At 45.7% G+C, this 26454-nt stretch overlaps 1 protein-coding gene across 1 annotated transcript in view; it reads right to left on the bottom strand.

The window, feature by feature from the left end:
- Window positions 1-25943, bottom strand: part of LOC144932229 (transmembrane protein 235-like) — a 42850-nt gene extending 16907 nt beyond the window's left edge. Inside the window, exons 1-2 of the mRNA XM_078856179.1 lie at window positions 25704-25943; window positions 1382-1462 (exon numbers count right to left, since the gene is read on the bottom strand). Coding sequence (XP_078712305.1) covers window positions 1382-1462; window positions 25704-25902 — 280 coding nt within the window. The 5' untranslated portion in view covers window positions 25903-25943. The remainder of the gene's footprint in view (window positions 1-1381; window positions 1463-25703) is intronic.
- Between the last annotated feature and the right edge of the window lie 511 nt (window positions 25944-26454).

Below are 26454 nucleotides of genomic sequence, written 5' to 3'. Positions count from 1 at the left end.
CCAATGAAATTGCAGCGTTGTTCCTGTGGGTATTATTTCGGATAATCGCTGTCACAATTGAAGAAAAACGCAACTACAACGTTGCGTTAAATGTCTGTTTAATGCACTACAGATGCCAAAGTGATATTCAAGTCCACGCATGGGGTACGGATGGAGCATGTGGGCCCGAAGCTGGAGTGGATTATTTTGGCACCATTCGTGCTATCATGGCTGTACACTAATCCAGAGGTCGCCGGTTCGATTTGAACTCCCGAGACAGCAATTGAAGCAATGGGTAGGTTTCCTAAATCCCTACCTGTTCAGCGAGCGACAAATGAATACATCACAGTTAGCCGATTAGCGGGTTGATCGCGGTGGGGTAAAATCTGGTTACTCAAACCTTTACCGAGACGTCTTAACATCATGGCAGAATTAACATCGACAGCCTCTAGAGCGGCTCTATGTCTACTTTTAAGTGGAGGCCCTTCCACCAACAGGGCCGTGATCAAGCAAATGCAGGGCTGCACCTTTACCTTTTACCTCTGGTGACCATCGTATACGAGGGGTAAATAATAATTTGAGCTTCACCGACTGCTCAATTAGGCGTGGGGTTTTATTTCTTAGACAGGTGAAATTGTCGTTCTCAGCTGAGTGGCCACGTGTATCAGTGCACTCACGCACGCACCGTACCACGGTTGGCTACGTACGGTGCGAAGGAAGTTCTACACACATACCTACAAACGAATTTTTCTAAATGTAGAGGGGGAAACCCGGAGGACCCGGAGAAAAATCCACGCGACCTTGGGGAGAACACGCATACTTCAAATATACAGGCATCATCAGCGTCGGGATAGAACCTACGACCTCTTGCATACCAGGCTAGGTAGATAACATCTTGCCACCGCGACTCATAGCTGCAGCATCCTCTATTCACTCAGGTATACGGGCCAGGTATTTAATGTGCACGTACAACAAACAGGTTTTAATAAGTCAAAGTGATTTCCTGCTCAAATGAGAAGCAAGGCGGTACTCATCCCCAGCTTACTGCCATGAGTCAGTGTTGGAAATTCCACATCGCGTTGGCAGAAACGAGTGGAGAATAGAGGACAATCACTGTCTCCGTCTCTATAACGGTGTCCGATATTTTATCGACCCTGGAGTTGGGTATGATGATCGGAGGAAATAAATGAAAGACCAGGACATAAAAGAGCTTTTTACAAATAAAAACATACACTGTACATGAAATACAGCGACTGTTTTACAATGCATGAAGATTGTGAGTGAATTATCTTCAATCTCAATTGGTATTACTGTGTCTTAGATTGCTGTATTGGGGCCAATACGCAAACAGAGTGCCTTAAGCATTAATATTGACAACATGAATACACACACAGAACTGTACCTGGGATCTGCCGCTGGAAGTCCGAGTACAATTCCACCTCCTTGCTAAATGGATTGACGAGCGACTGGCAACCCCTGTGGACTGAGAGAGAAGGGTGACATTTCGATCGCTTGCAAATGGCCTCTTCTTCATTCGCCACATTGCCACGCGAGCAAGTGAGTGAGCGGGCACGCCGCAATCCTCGCGAGCCCGAGAGGGAGGCACACGCGCCCCGTGGCAAGTTCGTCCCCATGTCGAGCATTAGTCAGGTCACACTTGTGGCCCAAGCACTTCTCATTTGCTGTTTCTGAGCTGGTAATCGTAATTGACATTGTCGGGGTTCACATGAAGTACAACTTAGCCCACTGTTATCACGACTGTGTGGAAGAGAATGAGCTTGGGATTTGTGCCCAACAAAGGTCTATCTGTTGGCAAAGAGTCGAATGAATGTTGCTCAAATATCATGTGTACCTCTACAATTTTTTTACGAGCGATAACCACTGCGCTCTGGAGAGCTACAGACGTGGATATAATTGCGTGTTATTTCTCGATCTTAGGTTTTTTCGGTAAAGTCACCATGTAGGTAAAAACATTATAAAGTAAAATAAAATAAAAAATAAAAATCACGACGTTTCGGAGGCAACACAAGCTTCCGTCTTCAGGTGGTACCGTCACAGCCACGACAGCTGTATCAAGTAAATGAGAGATTGCAGGATACAGCTGTCGTGGCTGTGACGGTACCACCTGAAGACGGAAGCTTGTGTTGCCTCCGAAACGTCGTAATTTTTATTTTTTATTTTATTTTACTTTTTAATGTTTTTACCTACGTGACTTTACCGAAAAGAACCTAAGAATATGAATCATTGCAGTCACGAAAGCTTCAAATCTAGAATTAATTTCTCGATCTTATGTGTATTGGCTCTTTTTTTTAATGGAAGTGCAGTCCATTGACTGAAAAGAAAAAACCCAATATGGATTAGATCTCTAGCATATCACACGCATCGCATGCCCTTCAAGGATTACCCAAGGTGCACGCACGCGGCTTGTTGTGGATTTATATTTACGAGAATTATAAGTCCCCGGGACGTGCGTGCAAATACAATGCAGAGGATTATCTGGCATCGAACATTCAAAAGCCTCCAACCACAACCCTTTCTATTTGGAATAAAGCCCTCTCTGCCGTGTCGTATACATATTTGAACGGGTCAGTGATTAAACACACGTTCAACTACTTGCATCACCTTTGTATTTACATCTTCGTAACCGCAACAGACACATGCTGATATATCAGGTTACTTAATAATGACAGTAATATTTAGAATATTATACTTTGCAAGGTATGTATGTCATATCTGTTACTAGAAATTGCTAGCAGGAGTTTGGCGGTCTCTGTAGCGTTGACATGCCACAAAGAAGCTCATTACTCGGTTTACTGATCATGGGGATTGTACATGTGTGAGTGTTACAACCACATGGAAGTTTAGACTGACTCTGCCCCAATAAGCATTTATTATTCAGATTGTTCAAGTTATAAGCATAGACTCCACTATATTTGCGTCACACTTCCATGTTCTAGCCCTTCCGGAGCATTGCTAGAAGTATACATCAGTCACTCAGTCACAATTGTCTATGTAGATTGGATTTAATCTTGATTTGAAGCTTGGATTTGTCTTTTATTAGCTTAGTGGCAATGCCAGATTTATGTCACGAGCCTAATCAGGTCAATACATACAAAAGCACCGAATAAAAACATAACAATTCCCATTGTAATACATGTGTTTTGGACCATTTCAATGTTGTATTCAAATTTAATAAAACCATGATTCCCTAATATATGTTGTAGGTCCTAATTATTTTAATGTATTCAATACATACAATCATACATCATAAAGTAGAACAGTTCCCCCAAAAATTCCACACATTGGCATGGAAGTACAGAACATTATATGCATAATCACTCACTTTCCACTGTCAGTGTGCCATTTGAAATTGTGCAACACAATGAACCACCATGACTATACAATTTAGTTTAATACAGCTTCAAGAGGTAACTCAACCTTGATAGGAAACTCAAGCAGACAAACAGAGCCGTGGAAAAATTACAATAACAAGATTAATTCTGAATGAGAACAAATTGCAAGTGAAAATGCAGTACTGCACGAAATTCAGTACAATGTAGTATATTCAAAACATTCATGCAATGGAACATATGATAATACACATGTGGGTGTATATACCATGAACGTGTTTGGACGCTATGATCAAATGAAAGTATTTAGACAGCTTGGAAAATTAGCAAGAGGCAAGCGGAGGATTGTGGTTGCAGGGCATACTGTGAAACACAATTATCTTATCGCTCCATCACGTCGTTACCACCACGCGCTTCTGACAGCTGCAGCCAAATCTGAAATGGAGTACAACTTTAATTTGATCTATTCCCCCATATTATCCCTCGTGAGTTCAGCATCCTGTGAAGCGAATATCAAAGGGCTACCACCTTTGAGATACTATCAAGTGGCATCAGCTCCGCAGTAAACGGCAGTGCTTTTCCACCTACTCTGACACCAGGAGTCATGTTCATTACCTGAAAGTTAAACCAATAATTTTAATTCTCAGAGCTGACATTTAGCGAGCCTAGGCGCAGAACCACATTGTATGCCTGGTATCACTGTTTCATTGAAAACCAGCCAGTCTCATGAAATGTTTACACAAAGACAAATGCACATGCACACAAACCGTGACTCAACTGAAAGGAGTATTAATGGATTTACAACTAATTTGCAAGATTTAACACACTCAATATGGGTCATTGAACCACATTTACAATAGGTTACCCATACTCGACATTCCAAATTGGTCAAAATGTAACAGAGTGGACAGCACTGCGTGACTCACTGCAATTAAATCGTTCACACTAAACAACACGGATGTCGTTGTGATGAAAGGCCATTATCATAATCAGACATAATCTATCCAATGCTGGATGAAGGCATCGCCGTCTCCATCTCTCACACTCCTAGCTGCTGCACACAAGCTGACTCCATTGCACTATCTCCCCAGGAGACATCCTTTGACGTTGATCCATCCGTTGGCTGCTGCTCCACGGCCATCGTCTCTCGTAGCGACACGTCCTGCCCAAGCCCAACGACTTTTATCAACAGCCCCATGTGTTCGTCTTCCTGTCTCTCGGTGTCATTCCAAGCATGCACCTCTCCATGCTCTTTTGCACACCCCTTCGCTCATGTTTAACTTGATTTGTCAATGTCTCTGTTTCGGATCCACACGCCATCGCTAATAATACACCCTGTATGTTGTCGGCCATTATTAATATTTTAAAAAATATATTCCATTCCGTTCTCATCCACCTCTTTATTTCACGTATTATGATTCCGGTCTGCCTTTATTGACTATCATCGGTATAGTGAACTTGTTTTGTTCATGTTTGTATAAATTAGAGGGCACGACACAAAAACAATGAAAGAAATAGGAGCACGAATGATAATAACACTGATTGGGAAAAATTATGTTCTCTCCACACAAAATAGTTTCAGATGCATCAAGTGGATAAATGGTAATCTGTTTATGATTGCTTTGAAGTGGAACTTGCTTTTATCATTTAATGGCTGTTCGAAAGCCAACACTTTCTCGACTCATCAGGACTAATGCTGCTAGCACAATACTTATTCTGTACGACATCACATATATTCTATACACAGTGATGACATTTTGTTCGTGAAACATTTGCCTCTAGGTACGATATTGTACTCGAATACAGAATGTAATTAATGTGATTCATGTCAAGACACCTCATATGAGACCCATCGCATTTTCTGACTGACATTCCGCTAAGATACCGGCGTAACCACGAACCACATCAAAAGGCCACTTCCCACATCTCATTCGCAAATGAAAAATTAAGAACAAGCCAAAGTCTGTCTGTGGGCATGCAACCCAAACGATGGGACGCGAGTAAACCACTGTAGTTTGCGCTGCTTCACGGATGACGTGGGAAACTACATGCACTCTCTCTCTCCTAAAGCCCTCTCGTGACTAGCAGACCTCGACACTGGCATTGAGCTCCTGGACATATTACCAGCGCAAGAATATAATGGAATGTCAAGACGTTAATTGCATGATGAGTTTGTAGCTGTTGGTGCTTTTGTACCAAATAATTGAATGTCAAAGCTAGTTGGCTGATACACATATTCTTCTCATTGTGCAAAGCATACCAGAAAACGCACCTGACCATTAAAACAAACTCAATGGCAGTTAAAATTTCGATTTAAAGCTTTCGTGACTGCAGGTATTCATCTTCTTGGTTCTTTCGGTAAAGTCACGTAGAAGGGAAATAATAATATAATAAAAATAAAACATAATAAAATAATTCTCACGACGTTTCGGCCACAACGCAAGCAGCCGTCCTCAGGTGAAGACCAGGTCTGTCACACCACCACGCTGTGGTGGTGTTTCATTCAGACGCTGTCTGCCCGACAGACCTGGTCTTCACCTGAGGATGGCTGCTTGCGTTGTGGCCGAAACGTCGTGAGAATTATTTTATTATGTTTTATTTTTATTATTTTATTATTTCCCTTCTACGTGACTTTACCAAAAGAACCAAGAAGATCAATGGCAGTTTTTTGTTATATATTTGTAGAGCAGAAAGTGTTAAACACAGTATAAAAATAAGATACAAAAGCTAAACACACAAGTACCACCAGAAGTTTAATGGTAAATGTAAACTAATGAAAGCTTAACAATGAACGAAACAACAGCACGGAAATGTAGATACAATATGAAAAAAACATCTGATTGCAATTAACCTTTCATGATGAAACGTGCCATTTCACGTGAATAATACACCTATATACTGTACTGGGTTGTAATTCCTACAGTTCTAAAGTGATGTATTTTTCCTTTAAAATCTAGTTGTACTTTATACTCTGGATACACATTTGACGTAGTGAGTTACAATATTACAGGCAGTTGCTTATAACGGGTGACACACATTTACGGGAGTATAAATTACAAGTAAAAAAAATTGTATTTTGCAACACAACTAATACCGATCTTCTTATGCTCATCCTAACCATCGCAGTAGGGAGAACAAATTATGGCATGCGGTAATGGATGGCAGTTAGCCTTTAAAATTACTCTTTCGCCTTGTGTTGTAGAATTGATGTAACATTGATGGCAGCCATTACCGACCATTCTTGCCCCTGGTGGTTCGAAGCCATGAATGTTGCTCCCAAAGAGAACAGCTTAATGATTTTCTATTCGTTCCTTTGTCACACTCTCGCTTTATGTGAGCACCGTATACCTCCTACTGGTGTCGATTTGGAGAGGAGAGAAACAGGTGGAAATAATCTGTCAGGCAAGGATAAGTCTACGCCTGACATTGTTCAGTGCATAATATAATATTAAAACACACACCAGGACAGAATGCCCCATTTCTACACTTTGGTGCACAAATGTTCTTGCTGTGCACATGTTTTATTCAGTGTGATTTATGGTCATTCCTGAAGGCTGAATCTGTATTGTGTATACCAGATTGTATTGTATACTCAGTTTAAAACACACCACACCTCCGATTAACACGGTGCGCTACGTACATTTAACACATAGGCTTTCGCGACCAATATTATTCATAATAAAGGTTTTTTGGTTAGATCTCGTTATTTATAAATGTGTCGTAACCCTCCACCACCCGACACGGCCAATCAGTAAAAAAGTGTCACGTTGACAAAAGACAAATAGTTCACAACTTTAGCCCACCGGTGTGTTGAAGAGTGAATCCACAACATTTACAATTTTTGAGTACGACGTTTCGCTGGTAATTACATCCAGCATCTTCGGGCAATTCGCCAGAATGGTCGCTACGTACGGTCCGAAAGCAGTTCAACATGCATACACACAACACATCTCTTTAGTGTTACATGTATCCTAACTAGCCTATCTCGCTAGTTATAAAAGGTACATTCCAGAAATGTCTTACGTCCGTGTGAATTCTGGATTGGTCCTTCGAGTGCGGTGTTTCTCAAACGTCTTTGGCCCGCGGACCGCTCAACCGATGCATCCCTGGTGACGGAATTCATTAACTTCCCACTAAACACCACTAATACATATTTATTCATACTAGGCGCCTTGAGAGATTGCTGGGAGACGCCTTACAAATAAATGTAAATTATTATATTGCCGGAACATTTTCAAAAAAACTTTTTTTACGCAGGTATAATGTTTTTTTTAAGGGGGGGGGGTTTAGATATTGGGGTTCGTGTAGTTTAATCAGGGTAAGAATAGGTTGTTTTCCTTTATGGCAATAAAAACAGTTGTTAAGATGTCCAAACACCAAATCGATTATCAATTTGCAAGGCATAAAGTCTACATAAGCCGCTTGCACTTGTGGTAAAACATGCCAACAAACATACTCTGATAATATATGCATTGCCTTTGTAACTGATTGGCCTACGCCAGAGACAACATTCTTTGATGAGACTTAATTCCTTCAGCGTTTGAACATCTTTAACACCTGTTGTATTGCCAGAAAGGACAAAACCCATTGCTATTTTTGATACTGGCAAAAAAAGGTCCCATAGATTTAATGAGAGTAGTTTACCTAACTTAACTTTTAAAAAAATATCACAAGTAAAAATATGAATTAACAAAAGGTTATTATTGTCCGGATCAACCCGCATTTGCATCACAGCCCCACAGACCACCTGGAGGACCGTCCCGGACCACTCACTGGTGGTCCAGGAAACCACACTTTGAGAACCGCTGCTCTAGAGCAGGGGTCCCCAACCCCCGGGCCGCGAACCGATACCGGTCCGTGGCCTGTTAGGAACCGGGTTGGTAAGCCCACAAGCTCTAACCCCTAGTAGCCAAAATGAGTAAAAAACAAACGTCGCTGGAGAGCTTCTTTGAAAAGGTGGGAAAGACCCAATGATGAACCCCCCCCCCCCCGGTCCGTGAAAAAATTGTCTTCCACGAAACCGGTCCCTGGTGCCAAAAAGGTTGGGGACCGCTGCTCTAGAAGGTGTCATTGGCCTGCTATTCACACTGGCTTAGACATCTTGGGAGAATTGGGAGTCACCTACATTTTACCCCCCAAATGCGAACCTGCCAAACGACTGTGTTGAACCAATTTTAAACTGCTGGGGGGACAAAGGCGGGTGGGCAATTAAGGAGCTCAGCCACTGTTGCACCTTATGTGCTGGAAGATTGGATTGAATTGCCCCCCTCGGGATTGCAAGTACATGCTGCTTGCCATTTCACCGTGGCAGGATCACCATCTAACAAGTTACGTTTCCAAATATTATTTTTTCAAAAGCATTCAAACTACAATCTTGTTTTTTTCTTCAGATTTAATCAACCCAAATTTGTGAGCCCTGGCCATATAATAATTTGAAGCATAATGGTCCTTGAAATGTTATATTATACAACACAGCCTTAGGACATTTTAGATGTTCCACAAAGATATGAAGAGTAGATGTCTGTAGTTGCAATTAAAGCGCTGCACTGTTCTTTTACCACTGCCTGCAAGCTGCAATCACATCTTTATTTATTTCAGACCTGGAGTAAATTTCATGGAAGCATAATGTTTCTATTATTCCATTACGCAGCTTGGGAAAATCAGGAATTGCACTGTGCATTGTGTGATGCAAAAACTGAACTGTGCAGATAGTAACATCATAGGTGGCTTCAGGATCAAAGTATGAATTCAACAAATGAATTTCCGCTCTTAAACCCTGTTTTAAAATGACGTTTCATGCAAAAACACAAACCGCAAGGTACAAAAAAACATATGCAGTGTCTACATCTTAAAGGGAAAGAAATATATATATAGCCTGTGACCAAATCAATCGTAATTGCACCTAATCTCATTGGATTCTCGGAAGCATTGCGGGATTGGAGCTTGAATCGTGTAAGCATGAGCGAGGTAAAACATCCACGCACACAAGAGGTTGTGGCAAGCTGTTGAGGGGCTACGTGGTCAGTGCAGCAAAACCCATGGTGATGTATGGTCACGTAATCATCCTGGCGTGTGAAGGCGCTAATCCAGAGTGGATCGACTGACAAAGGGTTGTGTACAAGATGGCCTTGACCTATGAAGGCAGTGTCGCCTTTGTCTCCCTCATGTTTGATGTTTTCACAGCGCAATAGACACTCATTTTAGCCGGGGTCGACTTAGAGGATGCCCAGAACCGGTTCTGATCATCGTCCCTGGTGTTGATCGTGAACGGGAATCGAACTCGGGACGCAAGGTTGGTAGCACCGCGCGCTAACCGCTGCATCATCCCTGCCTGCCCCCTGTGCACATGTACATACGTACACGTTTTATTCTGAGTGTTGGAGCTGTTCGCTTACGAACAATCCAAATTAAAACCTTTTAAAATATATATCTGAATAGAGACGGTATAAATGCGAATATATAAAATTTGGCCCCAGCCTGAGAAATAGTATTACTAATAGAAGAGTAAAATACATAATTGCATAATTTGCCCAGAGTAAGCCGTTGTGTGCTGTGTCAATGTGCACATTAGCTTTCATTTAAAGGTAATTGTGAAGGCTAATTGAGGCATACAATTGTCCCTTGGTGTGAACAATACAGGTTTGCATGTGAGATGGAACGGTATTTAGCTCGTTTGATATAGTGATATTTAATTTAAAGCTTCAGGGTTAAACTATGCAATTTGTTCCCCATACCGAAATTAAAATAAATATCGTGACGAAAATGCACCTAATGTTCTGCTTTGAAAGTTGTACTGTATCCACCACAGTTCACTGGAGTCAATGAAATGCAAATATTGACACCGCGAGAAGTTTGTAAGTCATGCAATATGGTTACATTCAGCCATTAATTGTGTGCCTATTATTGCCTTGCAGCTATTTTTTTGCCAAGAGGAAACATTTCTAACGTAACTTAAAGCTTTCGTGACTGCAGGAATTCATATTATTTGAGTCTTACGGTAAATATAGTAGAACATTTATTTTAGTAAGCATACGACCTCTGGCAAGCGTACAATGCACCTGAAATATTTTATTATATTTGTAATTGTAAACACATTTCTGTATGTGTTAGACTGAATTTAAATTAACATTTTATTTCCCAGACTACTCTCTCTCAGAAAAAGAACATTGTTGACGAGTGTGTTTGGTTTAAGAAATACATTATTGGTTGTGCGTATACACCGCTGCTAACACAGCATCACCAAATATGTTGCCTCACAAATCCATGCAAGTTAAATTCATTCTGTTGAAATGGTAATGAGGCCCAACAAGGAGCATAAACCATCACGAAAACTCCGGTCACCCTCGCTGGATAACCATCGAACAAAGACGGTCACTGCATCGTGCGCTTTCAGATGCGCTTCTGCGGCCGTCTGGAACGCTCTTCCGATGTTAGGAAGTCACTGGACAGATGCACTTTTAAATGTACTGTAGATTGAAAACTCGCTGCTTTAGAACTGCTTTTTGTGTTTAGTTCATTGCCCTTACCCCCGCACCTCCAATTAGCACGGTTGGCTACGTACGGTGCGAAAGAAGTTCAAAATACGTACATCAATGCACTGCCTGGGGGGAGGGTGGGGTTCGCCCTGCTCGTCTTCACAAAAGCAAACCTTCCCATAATGCATTGGGTCAACAACATTGTATATTTCTACTTCTACAGGTAGGAACAACAGTTCCACACTGCCCACCAGGGATTATTTGTCTGTCTGTCGTGCATAGCCACACCCTCGATTTGATTTCAGAGCGCTTCGGGCGGGCTCAGCACCACGTGACGCGCCGCCCCACGCAGCTTGCGCCGCGTGACACGGATCGCACGAATGCGCTGTCCAACCAAGTTCCTACCTGCCCACTCCGAAGGAACGTGTTTAATACGAATGGGTTTATTTAGTAATCCTTTTGATGACTGGTGTGGTTATCTGGTACGCAATAGCTACTATTAGTTCACTTCATATGCCTATTTAAAACATGTGAATAAGATATCATTTTTGAAATGTAATTCATAAGGCCCAATGGTGTTAAGTGTAATCTCCAACCCTTATGAATGCAATTTCTCTAGCCACTCTGTGTGCTATAGAAGGGCCATTTCCTGAAACGTCACAGGTCATATACAGGTTGGCTCAAAAGTCAGGACACATCGCTTTATTACATACATTTTAACACCAGCATTAAACATTGTAATTATGTATTCTTGAAGTTCAAAGTTTATCTATTTTAATAAAAAATAATTTATTCCTGTCAGGTCTCCTCAAATCCGTCGTTTGCAAAACTCGACCAAGAACCCCGAATGAATTGAGACAAAACATAATTGCTGAATGTTCAAAGGTTACACGTGTAATCTTAGAAAAAATGTTCTAAAATAATTTCAAAAGAGACTTCATGCATGAATTAGTGTTTACGGAAGTCAGTTTGAACATATGTTACAATAAATTAAGTAACCAGAATGTGATTTGTTAAAATAAAGAAAATAACACTCTATGTGTCCTGCCTTTTGGGCCACCCGTATATGTTTCTTGTAAGGCAGTGTTGTTGAGCACATAAAGTGTTTGTGTTGCTAGTTCTTGTGCATCACGGCCAAAGCAGTATCATCAAATATTTTGAAACATTTTTTGATAATGGCCAATACACCCCCAAAAAGCTAAGACAAAAATCATATAATTTTTTTGTCTACATTTTTCTCCGTTTAACAAACTAAACACAAATGGTGATTATTCAAATTATGACACATTTAAAAACAAAGTAGCTAACAAACCAACTATTTTCATTTTACCAGGTAAGGCCCACTTCACTATATAGCTCTTTTTCAGAAATGATAGCCCAATGAAGTGGCTTATAGCGTAAAAATGTATCGAAAACAAGTAATCTTAATGCATGTTATTTATTAATTTTAACGTCTTTCGCACTATACATAGTCAACCGTGCTAAACGCACGTTGATTCTGTAGAGGGAAAACCGGAGGACCCAGAGAAAAATCCACGAGACCATGGGAAGAACGTGAAAACTCCAAATATGCAGGCGTCAGAGTTGGGATCGAACCCAAGACCTCCCAAGTACGAGGCAAGGCAGTAAACGTCTCGTCACGGCGGCACCCCACACGAGCAGCCAGCTTGGTGCTGTGTCGGTTTAATACAATTATAGAACAGCAATGTAGTATTGTTTAGCATATGTTAAATAGGCTTAATCTGTACATCGCATATGGCCATGGTAAATACTGATAGCATTAGCAAATACTGGGAACGGGTCACTGTGCATCTATCGATAACCGCCTTTCGCTAGCAAGGCAACTTACAAAGTGTGGCTGCATCCCTGCCGTCCTTACAACGTTTTTTTTAAAGAATCGGCTCCTGTGCGGTAAGGCAGACCGTGAAATGCAAGCCAAGATAAATCGAACCGCAATGCCCCGTCTTAACAAATGCCTCGCGTGTCTTTGTGAATCTAAATTTTTATTACGCACTCCCCTTCAGTGGTGGTCGGGCTTCATTTCTCATGGCATAATTTTCCATGTCCACTGGTAGTAGACTGGGAGGTGGCACGTGAAGAGTAGCCACAGCCGGAGCGAGAGGTACGTATACTGGACATGATGTGCTGGGTCCTAGTCACCGACCCTAACAGACCCAGCTGAAATTAAGTCTTGGGTGTGAGTAAAATATGATGTGCTCATGCGTATTAATTTTTGTTACTGAAAATTTTATATATATATTTCAGCATGCGGAAATATATTTCAGCATGCAGAAATATATTCTCCGGACATGAATACATGCATTAAATTGAGGGGGGTTAGGCCCCCAGTGGATACTACTCGAATTGATGGAGCGTATATTATTGCCGTTGGGACACCACTGTTTGATTTCCTGATTGGTAATCCCAAGCACAGGAGCGAGGGCTTACAGCAGATTTTCTCGAGGCTGCAATCAGCATAGCCCGGCGACGCGGTAAGCAAACTCAATCAAAATGTGAACATTTATCTCCACCTTTGCTAATGAGAAAGGGTTGCAAATCCCCTTTGCTAACTTGCACCACGCAATATGTACAGCCCAATGTCGATCCACTCACTGCTGGAGGAAGTATTCCCCATGCCATGTAAGTCGCATTGGGGTTTTTCACCATACTTTACCTGCACGCTGGTCAGAAGGGTGGGTTCCGTACATAGATGCTGTCTATGTTTATATGTGTCAAGAAAATGGGACCCTGTGCCTGTCACGGTGAGGGATTGAGGAATCAAGTGACTGGTTCAGTTTAACACCCGTTTGAAGGAGCGACATCAAAACAATAACATTTCGGCTGCAATATTTGAACCTATCTACGTGACTTTACCGAAATACCGAAGAATATAATATTCATTAACTTCAAGGATGTACGCCATCAAATGCATTACACTCGAAGAGAAAATGTCATGAACGTAACAGAAGGTAGATTTGTCTTGTTTCTACACGGGAGATTCGCTGCTCATTGTTCTATATCCACATCTATGTGTAGTGCCTACCTCTCGACGCAGGAGCTATTAACAGAACACAATAGCAATACAATCAACGACCCAACTCGCACACCACCATTAATACAATGCAGAACGTACCCTTGAGACACACTGAATTATACTGGTGGGAACCCACTGGTTCCACCAGCCCACAAGGGATTATTGTGTCCGTCCGTCCGTCGTGCAGGGAGGGGCTGGGTGGGGAGGGGAGGGTGGGGAGGGGCTGGGTGGAGAGGGTGGGGTTGGGTGGGGGGTGGGAGGGGTGGGGCTGGGTGGGGAGGGGCTGGTCACCCCGTGGTGCCCTTATAAAACTCAACGTTTAACCTACTCACGCCGGCTTGTGCCCGCCCTCACAGTCGGGCAATACACCACGCCGCCGTTGACCCTGCATGCCATTGACCGAGCAACCCAACGTTCCTACCAGCTCCCTCCGCAGGAATGTGTTAACCACTTTTTACCAACAACATTGGCGTCTGGATACCGTATGGTATGAATACTTTCCCCTTATTGTCCCGTCGCGATGACCTCACGGCGTCGTCTCGTGCAGGATCAGAGTGTCACCGGTGGCGGTTTGATGAAGTCCCTCGAGATTGCCCCGGGTAGGACTCAGACGATGGAGCTCCGCCTTGTTCTGTCCCACTCCTTGCCTTTGTCCCGGTGCGTACTCAGTCTGTGCTAGTCCTGGCCCTGTGACTTAAGTCTTGGTCACTGGAATGATTTTAGGCTGCGTGCTCGTCGACTCAGCCCACGCACTTGCAGCGGAGTGACCTGATGTGGCCCTGCCACTTGTGACGGAGTGACTTGATTTGGCCTCATCAGCAACTTCTTCTTCTTTTTGGAGTGACTGACTCCTTGAATGTGAGTACAGCAAACCCTTCCCTCTTGCGGGTTTAGCTATCAAGGATTTTGCTGTATCGCGCTCGATTTATTTAGGTACAATTTGCCAATCGCGCGCACGCCCTAGTGGCTCGACCATTCGCGGTTAACCATGAGATTCCTGTCCTGTAGTGTAGCGGGCAGCGCTACGCTGCGCAACGAACCTGGCGACCCGAGTTCAATTTCTGCTCGTGGCCAACGCCAGTGACAATTATTTTAATCGGTTCTGGGCCTCCCCTATGTCGACTCAGCCTCAAATGTGTGTAAATATCACTACTGGGGAGACAAAGGCGGCCGGGCGTGATGTTGGCCACCCACAAATAAAATTGAATACAGAACTGAAAAGTTCCCAAAGAAGCATGGAGAGGTGCATGCTTGGAATTACACTCAGGGACAGAAAAAAATTAGCACGTGGATCAGGGAAAAAAACTCAAATTAGACATCACATTAACAATTAAGACAGGATGATGGCTGATGGGTGAGACTGGCAAAAGAATGGCAACCAATGGAGATAATGAATCCACAAGAGGATGACCTCCGTGGAGATGGAGCGATGAGGTTAGTTTACGTACGAGAGTTATACAGATGGTAGCAGCTCTGGGCAGTGAGGGATGGCGATGTTATTGGAGGCCTTCATCCAGCAGTAGATAGACAATGGCTGATGATGATGAATAATAATTTTGAGTGGACCGAAGATCTTAAGGAAACGCACACACGTCTTTGAATTGTGGCAGATGAGGGGATTATTTTATAATGGCATTGAAATAATTATGAAATAATGGCATTGAAATAATGGCACTATCGTATGTTATGTTCAATCTACCCCAGGTGTGACCCAATGAGTTCAGGTGAAACAGTTTATGTTCAACTGTCAATTACAGAAATTAATCACACCTGGTGATAAAAGAATGCTGCAGATAACACTGTCTCCATAAATCTAACATGCAGCATATCATATGAATAAAAACGTTGAGTGTCACAGGACAGGGTCGAGCTCAATTCCCGGTCATGGCTAACATGAGTGGTGAGTGATACGTGTATGTATGTTGAACTTCTTTCAAACCGTACGTAGGCAACCGTGCTAATAGGAGGTGCGGGAGAAGCACAACAAACTAAACAAAAGGAAGTTCTAAAGAAATTAGTTTTCAATCTAGATTTTAAAATGCATAGCTCCAGTAGCTTCCTAATATCGGGAGGAAGAGCATTCCAGACGGCCGCAGAAGCGCATCTGAAAGCGCGCGATGCAGCGACCATCTTTGTTCGATGGGCAGCCAAAGAGACACTGCTGCGAGGATTCATCTGTCCTTGTCTCCTCTCTCGCCCCCTTCACCAAATCTGCAGTGACCAGGATGGTGGATAGGAGTCAAAACCAACCTCAACGAGGGTCGGATTGTGAGGAGGCCTCCACCCAGCAGGGGAATGACAAAGGGGATGTTACTGTACATTACATTACAGTTCATACCACATGCATAGGAAAAAAAACCGAATCCATCCTTATCACATAATATGCAAAAATGAGTGCAATACCTCAACATATATCTAAATCTTCAACCCGCTCTTGAATTCGCAGCTCAATACAGAAGTCATTTCATGGTGCAAATGGGTTACTCTGACTGCATATGTGAGCGGTATTGTAAGGCTGGCTAACCCTCTCTGACACCGACTGTGCTGCGTTGATAACTGAAACGTTTATTCCATTCCATTATAAATACACACGTTCATGCATGCATGTATGTTGAACTTCTTTTGCACTGTACGTAAGGAACCGTACTAATCGGAGGTGCCGGGTGAAGGACAATAAACTCAACACAAAAAGTAGTGCAAATTCACGAGGCACACAGAGCAAGGGGTGAAATGCCCTCACGGTGAGAGGCAGCGGTTCCCAACCTGTGATTCGCAGACCACCTGGTGGTTTGCAAAGGCCGTGGGATGTAATTCGCGAAACTGTTTCCGCTACGATGTTTTCACAAAACGGCGTGCGTTTTACTGCAAGTTTGTCCACTCGGCATGACAGTGATCCGCGAATCCAGAAAATGTTGAGGGGCGGGGGGGGGAACGATCGTGCTAGGTTCAGTGACTTGTTGCATAATCATCTAAAGTGGTCCGTACTGATTTAAGTGGCAACATAACAGAAAAAAATAATTCAGATATTGTACGCAACTTGATGGGAGTCCTTGCCGGGGTTGGGGTGGTGGGGAATTCAGCTCGTGCGTTCACAATAAAGCAAGAACAATTAAGAGACTGTCTTTGCAGTGGTCAACAATCATACGTCACTTAAAAAAACTCACCAGAGCTGTATGACAACAAAAATTATGCATGTTCGGCAGACTTTTTGGGCACGTGGTGAGTTATTTTGGGCACGTGGTGAGTTCTTTTGGGCACGGAGTGAGTTTTTTGGGCACGTGGTGAGTTATTTTGGGCATGTGGTGAGTTCTTTTGGGCACGTGGTGAGTTCTTTTGGGCACGTGGTGAGCCTTTTGGGCATGTTGCGAGTTTTTTGGGCATGTGGTGAGTTATTTTGGGCATGTGGTGAGGTTTTTGTGCATGTTGTGAGTTTTTTGGGCACGTGCTGAGTTTTTTGGGTACGTGGTGAGTTATTTGGGCACGTGGTGAGTTTTCTGGGCATGTGGTGAGTTTTGTGGGCATGTTGTGAGTATTTTGGCCATGTGGTGAGTTTTTTTGGCATGTTGTGAGTATTTTGGCCATGTGGTGAGTTTTTTTCTCTCTTGGTGAGCACGTGTTCTGGGTCGTACTGGCTCGTTACTATATCTCTGCATAACTTTGAGCACGGCTCACAAAGCGCCCCGTCATTAGGCTCGTTAAGGGAGCCATCACACGCGTGTCGATAATGAAGACGGAGAGAGTGGTCAGTAGGTCTACGGTTGTTATCCGTATAATTTCCACGTGGATTGTGCATTAAATAAGATGCCTGAATTTAAGAACATCCTGCAATAGCAACGACTGTTCCTCCTTTTCACGGTATCTCTTTATACTGTATACATATGTAATCGTTCCACAGAGGCGCACACACTCGTATGGAGGCAACACTATTTATTTAACACAACTGCAATACAACTGTAACACACACACTATATTTAAGGTGGTGACCACCGTCCTAATCTCGCTAACACTCGAACACTCGGGTACTACTCAACGTGGCCAAGCCGGGAGGGCTTCTGCTTGGCCACGACGACTAGAGGCTTCTGTCTTCAGTCTTCATGAGGGGTCTTCATCCCGGACACGAACAGCCCCGCTCTGTGTGCGGAGCCTGCTTATATGCACCTTGGCGTGGCCGGCCACACCCAGGCCACGCCCACCTTCTCGAACCCTCGCGAAGGCTCTGCTCCCCGACCACGTGACCCCCAAGGTCCCCTGGCACCCACCTTGATCCAGTCACGTGTCCGGTCGGGTTCACTCAGAGTGCCACGGCCTGACACGACCCCCGTGGCACTCGTCAACAGCCTCCACACTGCCAGACCCGGCAGTGACGTCATTCGTACCGACCCGACATAGCAGTGACGTGATGCGAACAGACCCAACACGGTAGTGACGTCATATGTCACTACACATATATACAGGGTGACCCATTAATTTATGCAAATTATATGATGATGATGCTTTGACAATGGTGCACAAGCCCAGATGACAAACAACAACAACAACCGCCATTCGCCACTAAGTGGCGGTGACGTCACCACGACGCTTGTGCCAGGCCATGTGCACCTTGAGGCCACGTGAAGTGTCGAACGCCCGCTGGCAGGAGGTCACGGGGCAGACCCAGGTGCCACGGGTCGACTGACTGAGATGACCGAGATGACTGGCTGATGCACCACCTGTGCCCCCTACTGTGCCAACTTGCTGTGCTTTAGCCACCCGGCGCTCCGCTCGTTGTTGTGAGCGTCGCTCCTCCGCCCTCCGTTGTTGCTGGAGGGCGACTGCCTCCAACTGCCCAGTAGCATCCTTCACGAGCCTCCTCCACAGAGGCCGATCTTGACACTGCTGGTAACCAGTCATCGGCAAGTCCACTCAGCTCCACGTCCTCCTGTAACACATCACTCCATCTCTTCTCTAGCCCGTGCCGCGCCCATTTAGCCCCCTAGATCCGGCCGAACAAAAGCTGTTTCGGCATGCGGTGGCTGGGCATGCGGGCTACATGACCCAGCCAACGCAGCCTTGCCTGCCGGAGGAGCTCACCGATGGGACTTTGCCCAGATCTTTCAAGGATTTGTGAGCTCCTCACACAATCCAGCCTGGTTAAACCCAGGATGGATCGTAGGCAGGCCAGCCGAAATGTTTCCAACCGGCGAAGATGCTCCATTCGGGGGGTCCACGTTTCGCAAGTGTAGAGAAGGGAGGGAATGACTGTGGCCGAGAAGACTTGAAACTTCGTGCGGAGCGACAGACCAGGTAGGTTCCACACAGCGTTACGCAACCGATGAAAAGATATTGCCGCTCGACTGATTCGGAGTGAGACCTCTGCTGTTAAACTGGAGCCGGTCATAAGCACACTGCCCAGGTATGGGAAACTCTCCACTCTCTCCACTACTGCCCCATCACCAATTGGGAGTTGTGAGGGTGGAGTGTCCGATGGTACAAAATACTCAGGCAGGTCCTTAGTTTTGGTGGGGCTGATGGTAAGGCCCCACCTCTTAGTGGCACGCTCCAGTCTCAGCAGCAGCGTCTCCAACTCCTCCTCTGAATGAGCAGCTATTACCAAATCATCGGCATACATAATGTGGTTGACCAATAGGGAGCCATCCCTTGATCGCACCCAGGCATCGATCAGCCTCCCATTATATCTGTACCAAATGGAGATTCCCCCGGTACAGCTATTGAAGGCTTCACGAACTACGTGGTAAAAATAGATGTTAAATAATGTGGGAGCCAGAAGACATCCCTGTCGCACCCCAAGGTGTACAGAGAAAGGCTCTGACTCCCGGCCACATAGTTTAACCCGGGCCCGCTCACCATCATGAGGTCCTTAATGATCATGAGCAGAGGGTCAGGGACTCCGAAAGCACGAAGAACAACCCAGAGCCCAGGCCTACTGATGGTATCATAGGCTTTGACCAGGTCAATAAAGCAGATATGTAGGTCTTGTTGAAATTCCCTACACCTCTGCTGTAGCAGACGGACAGAAAATATGGCTTCTGTGCAGGACCGCCCTTTCCTGAAACCGCATTGGGGCTCCGCAAGCCTTTCCTCAGCGTGCCTAGCAAGGCGATGTTGAATAATCCTTGCCAGGACCTTTCCCGGCACACTGAGGAGTGAGACGCCCCTGTAGTTGTTATAGTCTGTGCGGTCCCCCTTCTTAAAGAGGGGGACCACCAGGGCATCCTTCCAATCCTGTGGAACCCGTCAAGCGGTTCAGACTGTTGTTATGTCATATAGGGCAGTCTGTGCATAAACGCCACCCTCCCTCAGCATTTCGCTTGGGAGATCATCTCTGCCCGGTGCCTTTCCTGGTCTCAAGACTCCGGATCGCCTTCAGTACTTCCTCAACAGATGGCACCTCAACTAGCCACTCACAGGGGGTGACCTCTTCCAATATTTTAGGCACCTCAGCCTCAGCAGGGTTATCCCCACTTTGTGCCATGATGTTTTCCTAGCTGAGGGATTTCCCCTCCCTCAGGACCTCACAGAAATGATCAGCAAATCTACAAACCTGTTCCTGGGGGTCGGAGATTGGATCACCGTTTTCCCCCCTAATGATGGTAATAGGTGTGGCGCTGCAGGTTACTTTTTTGATGGAGTTAAATAGTGATTTGTGCTCGCGGGCCATTGAGGCAGACTCCATCTCCTCAGCAACTCGCGACCACCACCCATCCTTGCAGCGCCTTACGGCTCTCCGAACCTCCTAGCGAAGGCTGCGGTAAGCCTCCTCATTCTCTGACGTGGGATGCTGTAGTCGATGAGAGTGAGCCTGTCGCTTTTTCTCAACTATCCTGAACACCTCCTCTGTCAGCCAGGGTATCTGGGGAGGTCTGGACCGCGTACCCAAAGCAACCATTGCAGCTGCATGAGTCACAGTCCTAAACCTCGCCCATTTACTCTCGACATCAGGAGGAGTGGGGGACGATGCCAACCCCGCTGCAAGCAATGATGAAATTCTCGCTTGCAACTTTCATCAGCTGAGACCAGGCCACTTTAGGTTGGAATGGGGTACTGGGTGTACACCCACCACCGGAGTGGAAGAATGGCAGGCGCAACTTACAGATGACTAGTCGATGGTTAGAGGGCAGATCAGCTCCACGGTAGGTCCTGGTGTCAAGGACATGGGCTCGCATCCGCTGGTCTGTCACTATGTAGTCCAGCAGATGTTCTTGCTTGGACCCGGCATGCATCCATGATGTTGTGTGGATGCGCCGATGCCGGAAGAGCGTGTTGGTAATTACAAGCCCATGGGCTGCACAAAAATCTAGCAGCCTCCTACCGTTGTTATTGAGCTGATCTGGCCCATGCCTTCCAATCACTCCAGACCAGGTGCCAGCATCATGACCAACTCGGGCATTGAAGTCACCCAACAAGATGACTCTGTCCCGAGTGGCCACTTTAGCCAGCACCTGTGACAGGAGGTCATAGAAAGCTTCTGACTCATCGGCTTTGCCTGCATCCTTCCACGGATGTTCGTCTTCGGTGGGGGCATAAGTAACCACGACCACCACTCCTCGCCTCTGATTGATGGGAAGGTGAGCCCAAAGTAGCCTGGGGCTTACAGCTTCCCACACCTCACCGCCACGCTTCCACGCCCCCTTCATTCTTTTGTTCAGAAGAAGAGCCACACCCTGTTGTTTGGCAGTCTCCTGCCCCGAGTGGAGGACTGTCCACCCCTCATGGTGGCAGGAGCCAGAACCGGTCCACTGGACCTCCTGAATGCCACAGAGATCCAGGCGGTACCGGTCCAGCTCCTGGCAAAGGAGTGGCAGCCTCTCCTCCGCAGTGAGCGTTCGAACATTCCACGTGGCCATCCGTAGTGGCTTTTCGTTGTTTCTAGAGAAGCCCTGTGGGTGAAGATTCATTCTCCTGGCTCTGCAAATTGGGGTTTGGCCAGGAGACGTCATAGACGCCTGTCCCCCCGGGGCCTCCGGCACAAGCTTATTAGCTACATATTTATGTTTAAGTCGTAGTTTCGTGGTAATGAATTGAAGGTGGAGGGGTTACCAGTCCCTCGCACCCATCCAGAGCTTCCGTTTAGCCACTGTGGTGGTCACAGACGCCATGAGGGGAGAGGCCAATGGGCATTGGCCCTCCTCCCACAGCACTGTCCACGACAGAGTTGCCCGTACGGCACCGCGAGGAGATAGGGGGTTGTTTTGCCAGATGACAAACAGCCCCTCACTCACACTCGTCAACATCACTGCCTAAAAATGAAATGAAATGTCATCAGTGACGCTTTGGCAATGGGCCTCCTTCATTGTTGATGTGCTTTGAAGTGGGGCCATTGCCAGAAATGACGCCGATTTTCAAAATATGTATTTATTTCAAAGAAGTGTTTTTGACGTGTGTGAGCAGGGTGTTTTTTTCCATTTATGGATACACATTATAAGGTGATACTGCATTGGCAGTGGTACAAAACACAATGCAGAAACTCAACACGCTCATCAAGAACACTGGTTTAAAAGGTAAACGTCACCATTATCATTTATAGATACCACATTTATTTATATGTATTATGACCCATTTCCTTCCCAACGGGTGACTGGATATTGTGAAAACGATGGCTTAAAATATCACGTAGCAGTATGTTAAAATATTGAATTAGTGTCGTATTGAGATTGGCGGGAGATGTTTATCAGCTTTCAAATAAAATTCTGATCTCCCTTTATAATTTCTCAATACGGAGCTATTTTAACGGGGTACCTATACATTTCGCAACCTGTAATTTCAGAAAAAAGGTGTAATTTCAGAAGAATAAAGGTATTTCTACTCGTATATATATATTTTACAGAATATGTACTCATTGGAACCTAGGTTATAGCGCAAGGAAAATATTTGGTTGACATTAGACCTTTGAGGAATGAATTCCAATTTTTCATGTGCATACGATATGATATGAGAGTGGAATTTACCAACTTCAAAATGAAAACAAACCCCGTACGCTTCATAGAAGGCAAATTAATTGTCAAATTATATTCAACCCCACTTATTTATCTTCTAGGTACACATCTAAGCAACTGTATCTGACAAGCCTAAAGCTCTATTAGGCCAATGTTGGAATGTTGCTAGAACCATTGACTCAACGTAGGTCCAACGTTGCGTGTTCACTGGATAATTTTCAGCACTTATTGAGCTATCATACATGAAGCTTCAGACTCGCACTGGACAGCCCAGTGCACACAGCCTGTGTGTATAGCTCAACTGCTTGATACAATTAAGTTGTATTAAATAGCCGACTGCCCATTGTTTCAACTACAGCGCCAGGAGATTGGTATAGATTCATGCACACACGCGGGTTAGGATTATCCTGCAGTAAAGTGGGCAATTCATTGCCCAGGTGTTGAAATAATGCTCGTGGAGTGAAGGTTATTTGCGGAAAGATGTTACTGAAATGCATTATTTATAGATATGTATGCAAGCGTGTAGACGCTGATGGGAAAACAAATTGTCGGGCTAAATTAATCTGACATTCGTGTATTCACCCGGCTGCTTAATTGCAATGCGAATGCAGTCTTCTATTAGCGATCTTGTGAGCGAGCGTGTGGATAATGGACATCGTAATATTACTCTCACGTTGCAGCCACTTTTTTAGGGAAAATACACATTATTCATTTAAATTACTATCATGCTCATATGTCGACCATACGTGCGCGTTATGAACTAACACTCACGTAATGGGCAATATACGGGTGATCCGTGTAGAGACATCCCACTAGCGAAGCTTGTTTGATATGCTGTGCCAGTCCATTACACATGCACGTGGCAGAAAACGTGAGTGAAGAATGGGTATTTCAAATGAATATTAGCGAGAATTTATAGAGATGGAAAATGTTTACTTGGAAAACCGATACATGTCTCCCACCAATATTAATGAACAAACATAATCTTACCCTCTCTCAGTCTCGCCTGGCGCCTAAGTGGCAATGGCTTTCACAGTACTTAACCACTTGTTGAGAACAGAGAGGTTCCCCGTTTAGGGATGAGTGGATATCTAAAAATGGATCACCCGATCTTCGTCAATCTTGATAGTCGTCATTAGTCTGTTTCTTGAGAAGACGTGCAATGAAAGTTTGTTTTTAAACGTGCTTTTAGCGCATTTGCAGACGAAATGTGTCGTTCGAATGACACAACGGCCCTATTGATGGATGCTTGTTTTAAAAAAACCGCTCATTCGCCACGCGTAGCGGTTACCTCTCAAGAGTCCCTCACTGCTTGCAACTCCTCGCGAACGCCATCATCAGGTGCGGGCAACGTGTGCAGCATCTTCAATTGGATACGGAATTGAAAATTACGTAGGTAAGTTGACCGCGGTTCTGTTTCTCGCCGCATAGACGTGCATTGTTTGTCGTAGACTATCGGCCTCGTGCCCTTCGAGTCTCGTGTTAACGAGCGATGGGGTATTTGTTTAAAAACGAAAAGTCTGTAACGCTTTCATCGATCTCTAGCATGGGTCTCATCAGCAGATCGTGGCTGGCGAAATAAATCCTGCTGGCTCATCGGATAGGAATGGTAACATAACTCCCTCTAAAATCACCGGCTCTATCGGCGCACGCAAAATAATGCAGTACTTTTTAAAATGTGTGTGTTTGGGTTGGGGGGTCCTTGAACTCACTGGAGTTTGAGAGACACGGAGGACTTCGCGTAACTGGACCACTCTGCTCGTGACATCGCGTCCCACGCACGCAGCTTCACTCACACGTGAAGATCACTCACACGTGCAGCCCCAATGACAAAGACCCCCCCCCCATGGTGGCTTCACAGATTGAAGGAGCAAGTGCTGTTAGCGAGCACCTATGAAGTCCGGCACGGCGCAACACCACGCACGGCCGCCTTTGTCTCCCTGGTGGTGATGTTTACCAAACCGCACCAGATACTCACTTGAGACTGAGTCGACCTAGAGGAGGCTCAGAACCGGTTCAGATAATCGTCACTGGTGTTGGCCGTGAGCGGGAATCGAACTTGGGTAACCGGGTTTACGTGCAGTGTGCTCGCCCGCTGCACTTCGCTCCCCATACCTTCAGCTCCACGCATGCGTGCAGCATCACCCACTGGCGCAGCATCAAGCACATGCAGCACCAATCCAAAGTGCAGCAACGATCGCATGCAGCACCACTCACGCGTGCAGCATCAATCACACGTGCAGGTCACTCAAATGGGCAGCATCACTCACCACGTGCATCGCCACTCACCACGTGCAGCGCCACTCACCACGTGTGGCATCACTCACCATGTGCATCATCACTCACCACGTATGGCATCACTCACCATGTGAAGCATCACTCACCACGTGCATCATCACTCACCACGTGCATCATCACTCACCACGTGCATCATCACTCACCACGTGCATCATCACTCACCCCGTGCGGCATCACTCACCACGTGCGGCATCACTCACCATGTGAAGCATCACTCACCACGTGCATCATCACTCACCACGTGCATCATCACTCACCACGTGCATCATCACTCACCACGTGCATCATCACTCACCACGTGCGGCATCACTCACCTACGTGCGGCATCACTCACCACGTGCGGCATCACTCACCACGTGCATCATCACTCACCACGTGCATCATCACTCACCACGTGCGGCATCACTCACCACGTGCGGCATCACTCACCCCGTGCGGCATCACTCACCACGTGCGGCATCACTCACCACGTGCGGCATCACTCACCACGTGCATCATCACTCACCACGTGCGGCATCACTCACCCCGTGCGGCATCACTCACCACGTGCGGCATCACTCACCACGTGCGGCATCACTCACCTACGTGCGGCGTTAGTCGCGTAACATCGCTCGCAATCTGCAGCATCACTCACCCGTGCAGGTCCTCCACAGCCCCATGTGCGTGAGTCCGAGTTCTTCTCGCTTATCGATTTCCAGCTGCTCCCCGAGGCCGGACGTGTCCATGATGTACCAGTAGTCCGTGCCCACGGACAGGGCGAGCAGCACGAAGCTGGCAATGCCGCACAGGGCGGCGAACTCCACCAGGAGCGTGGCGTTCTTACACGGCCTCATCCCCACCGAGAGGGCAGGTTGCTTCTCGAATGCGCAGCAGCTCAACCTCGTGCAGGAGGGCAACAGCAGCTGCTGCTGCTGATGTTGATGCAGCTGCTAATGCCCCCTCCACACACACACGCGCTGGGGTGGAGACTTAGCGAGGAGTGGGAGGGGAGAGGGAGGGAGGTGACGGAGAGAACCAAGGGACAGAAATAAATGTCTCGAAATGTAAAACAAAAAAAAGAGATCAAATTAATGGGTGCATGTCTAACTGGTGACATTGGTGAACTGACGCGGTTCCGTGAGTGAGGTCACAACAGGTCTCCTGATTACCGTGACTGTAGTTTTACGGATTCAATGTAGAATAGATAGAGCTCGTTAATAACGGGGAAAGAGATTAGGGACGTTGCGATCAGGTGGATATCATCGTGAACCAAAGATGAGAAATGAGGGAGTGATGGGAGCTAGGGGAGAGTGGAATAGAGAGAGAGATTGGAGGTGGTGGGACCTGGGGGGAGAGTGGAATAGAGAGAGAGAGATTGGAGGTGGTGGGAACACGGGGGGAGAGAG

This window comes from Lampetra fluviatilis, chromosome 5 (genome assembly GCF_964198595.1).
Source record: "Lampetra fluviatilis chromosome 5, kcLamFluv1.1, whole genome shotgun sequence".
Classification (NCBI taxonomy): Eukaryota; Metazoa; Chordata; class Hyperoartia; order Petromyzontiformes; family Petromyzontidae; genus Lampetra; species Lampetra fluviatilis.
This window is presented reverse-complemented; position numbering and strand designations above follow the sequence as displayed.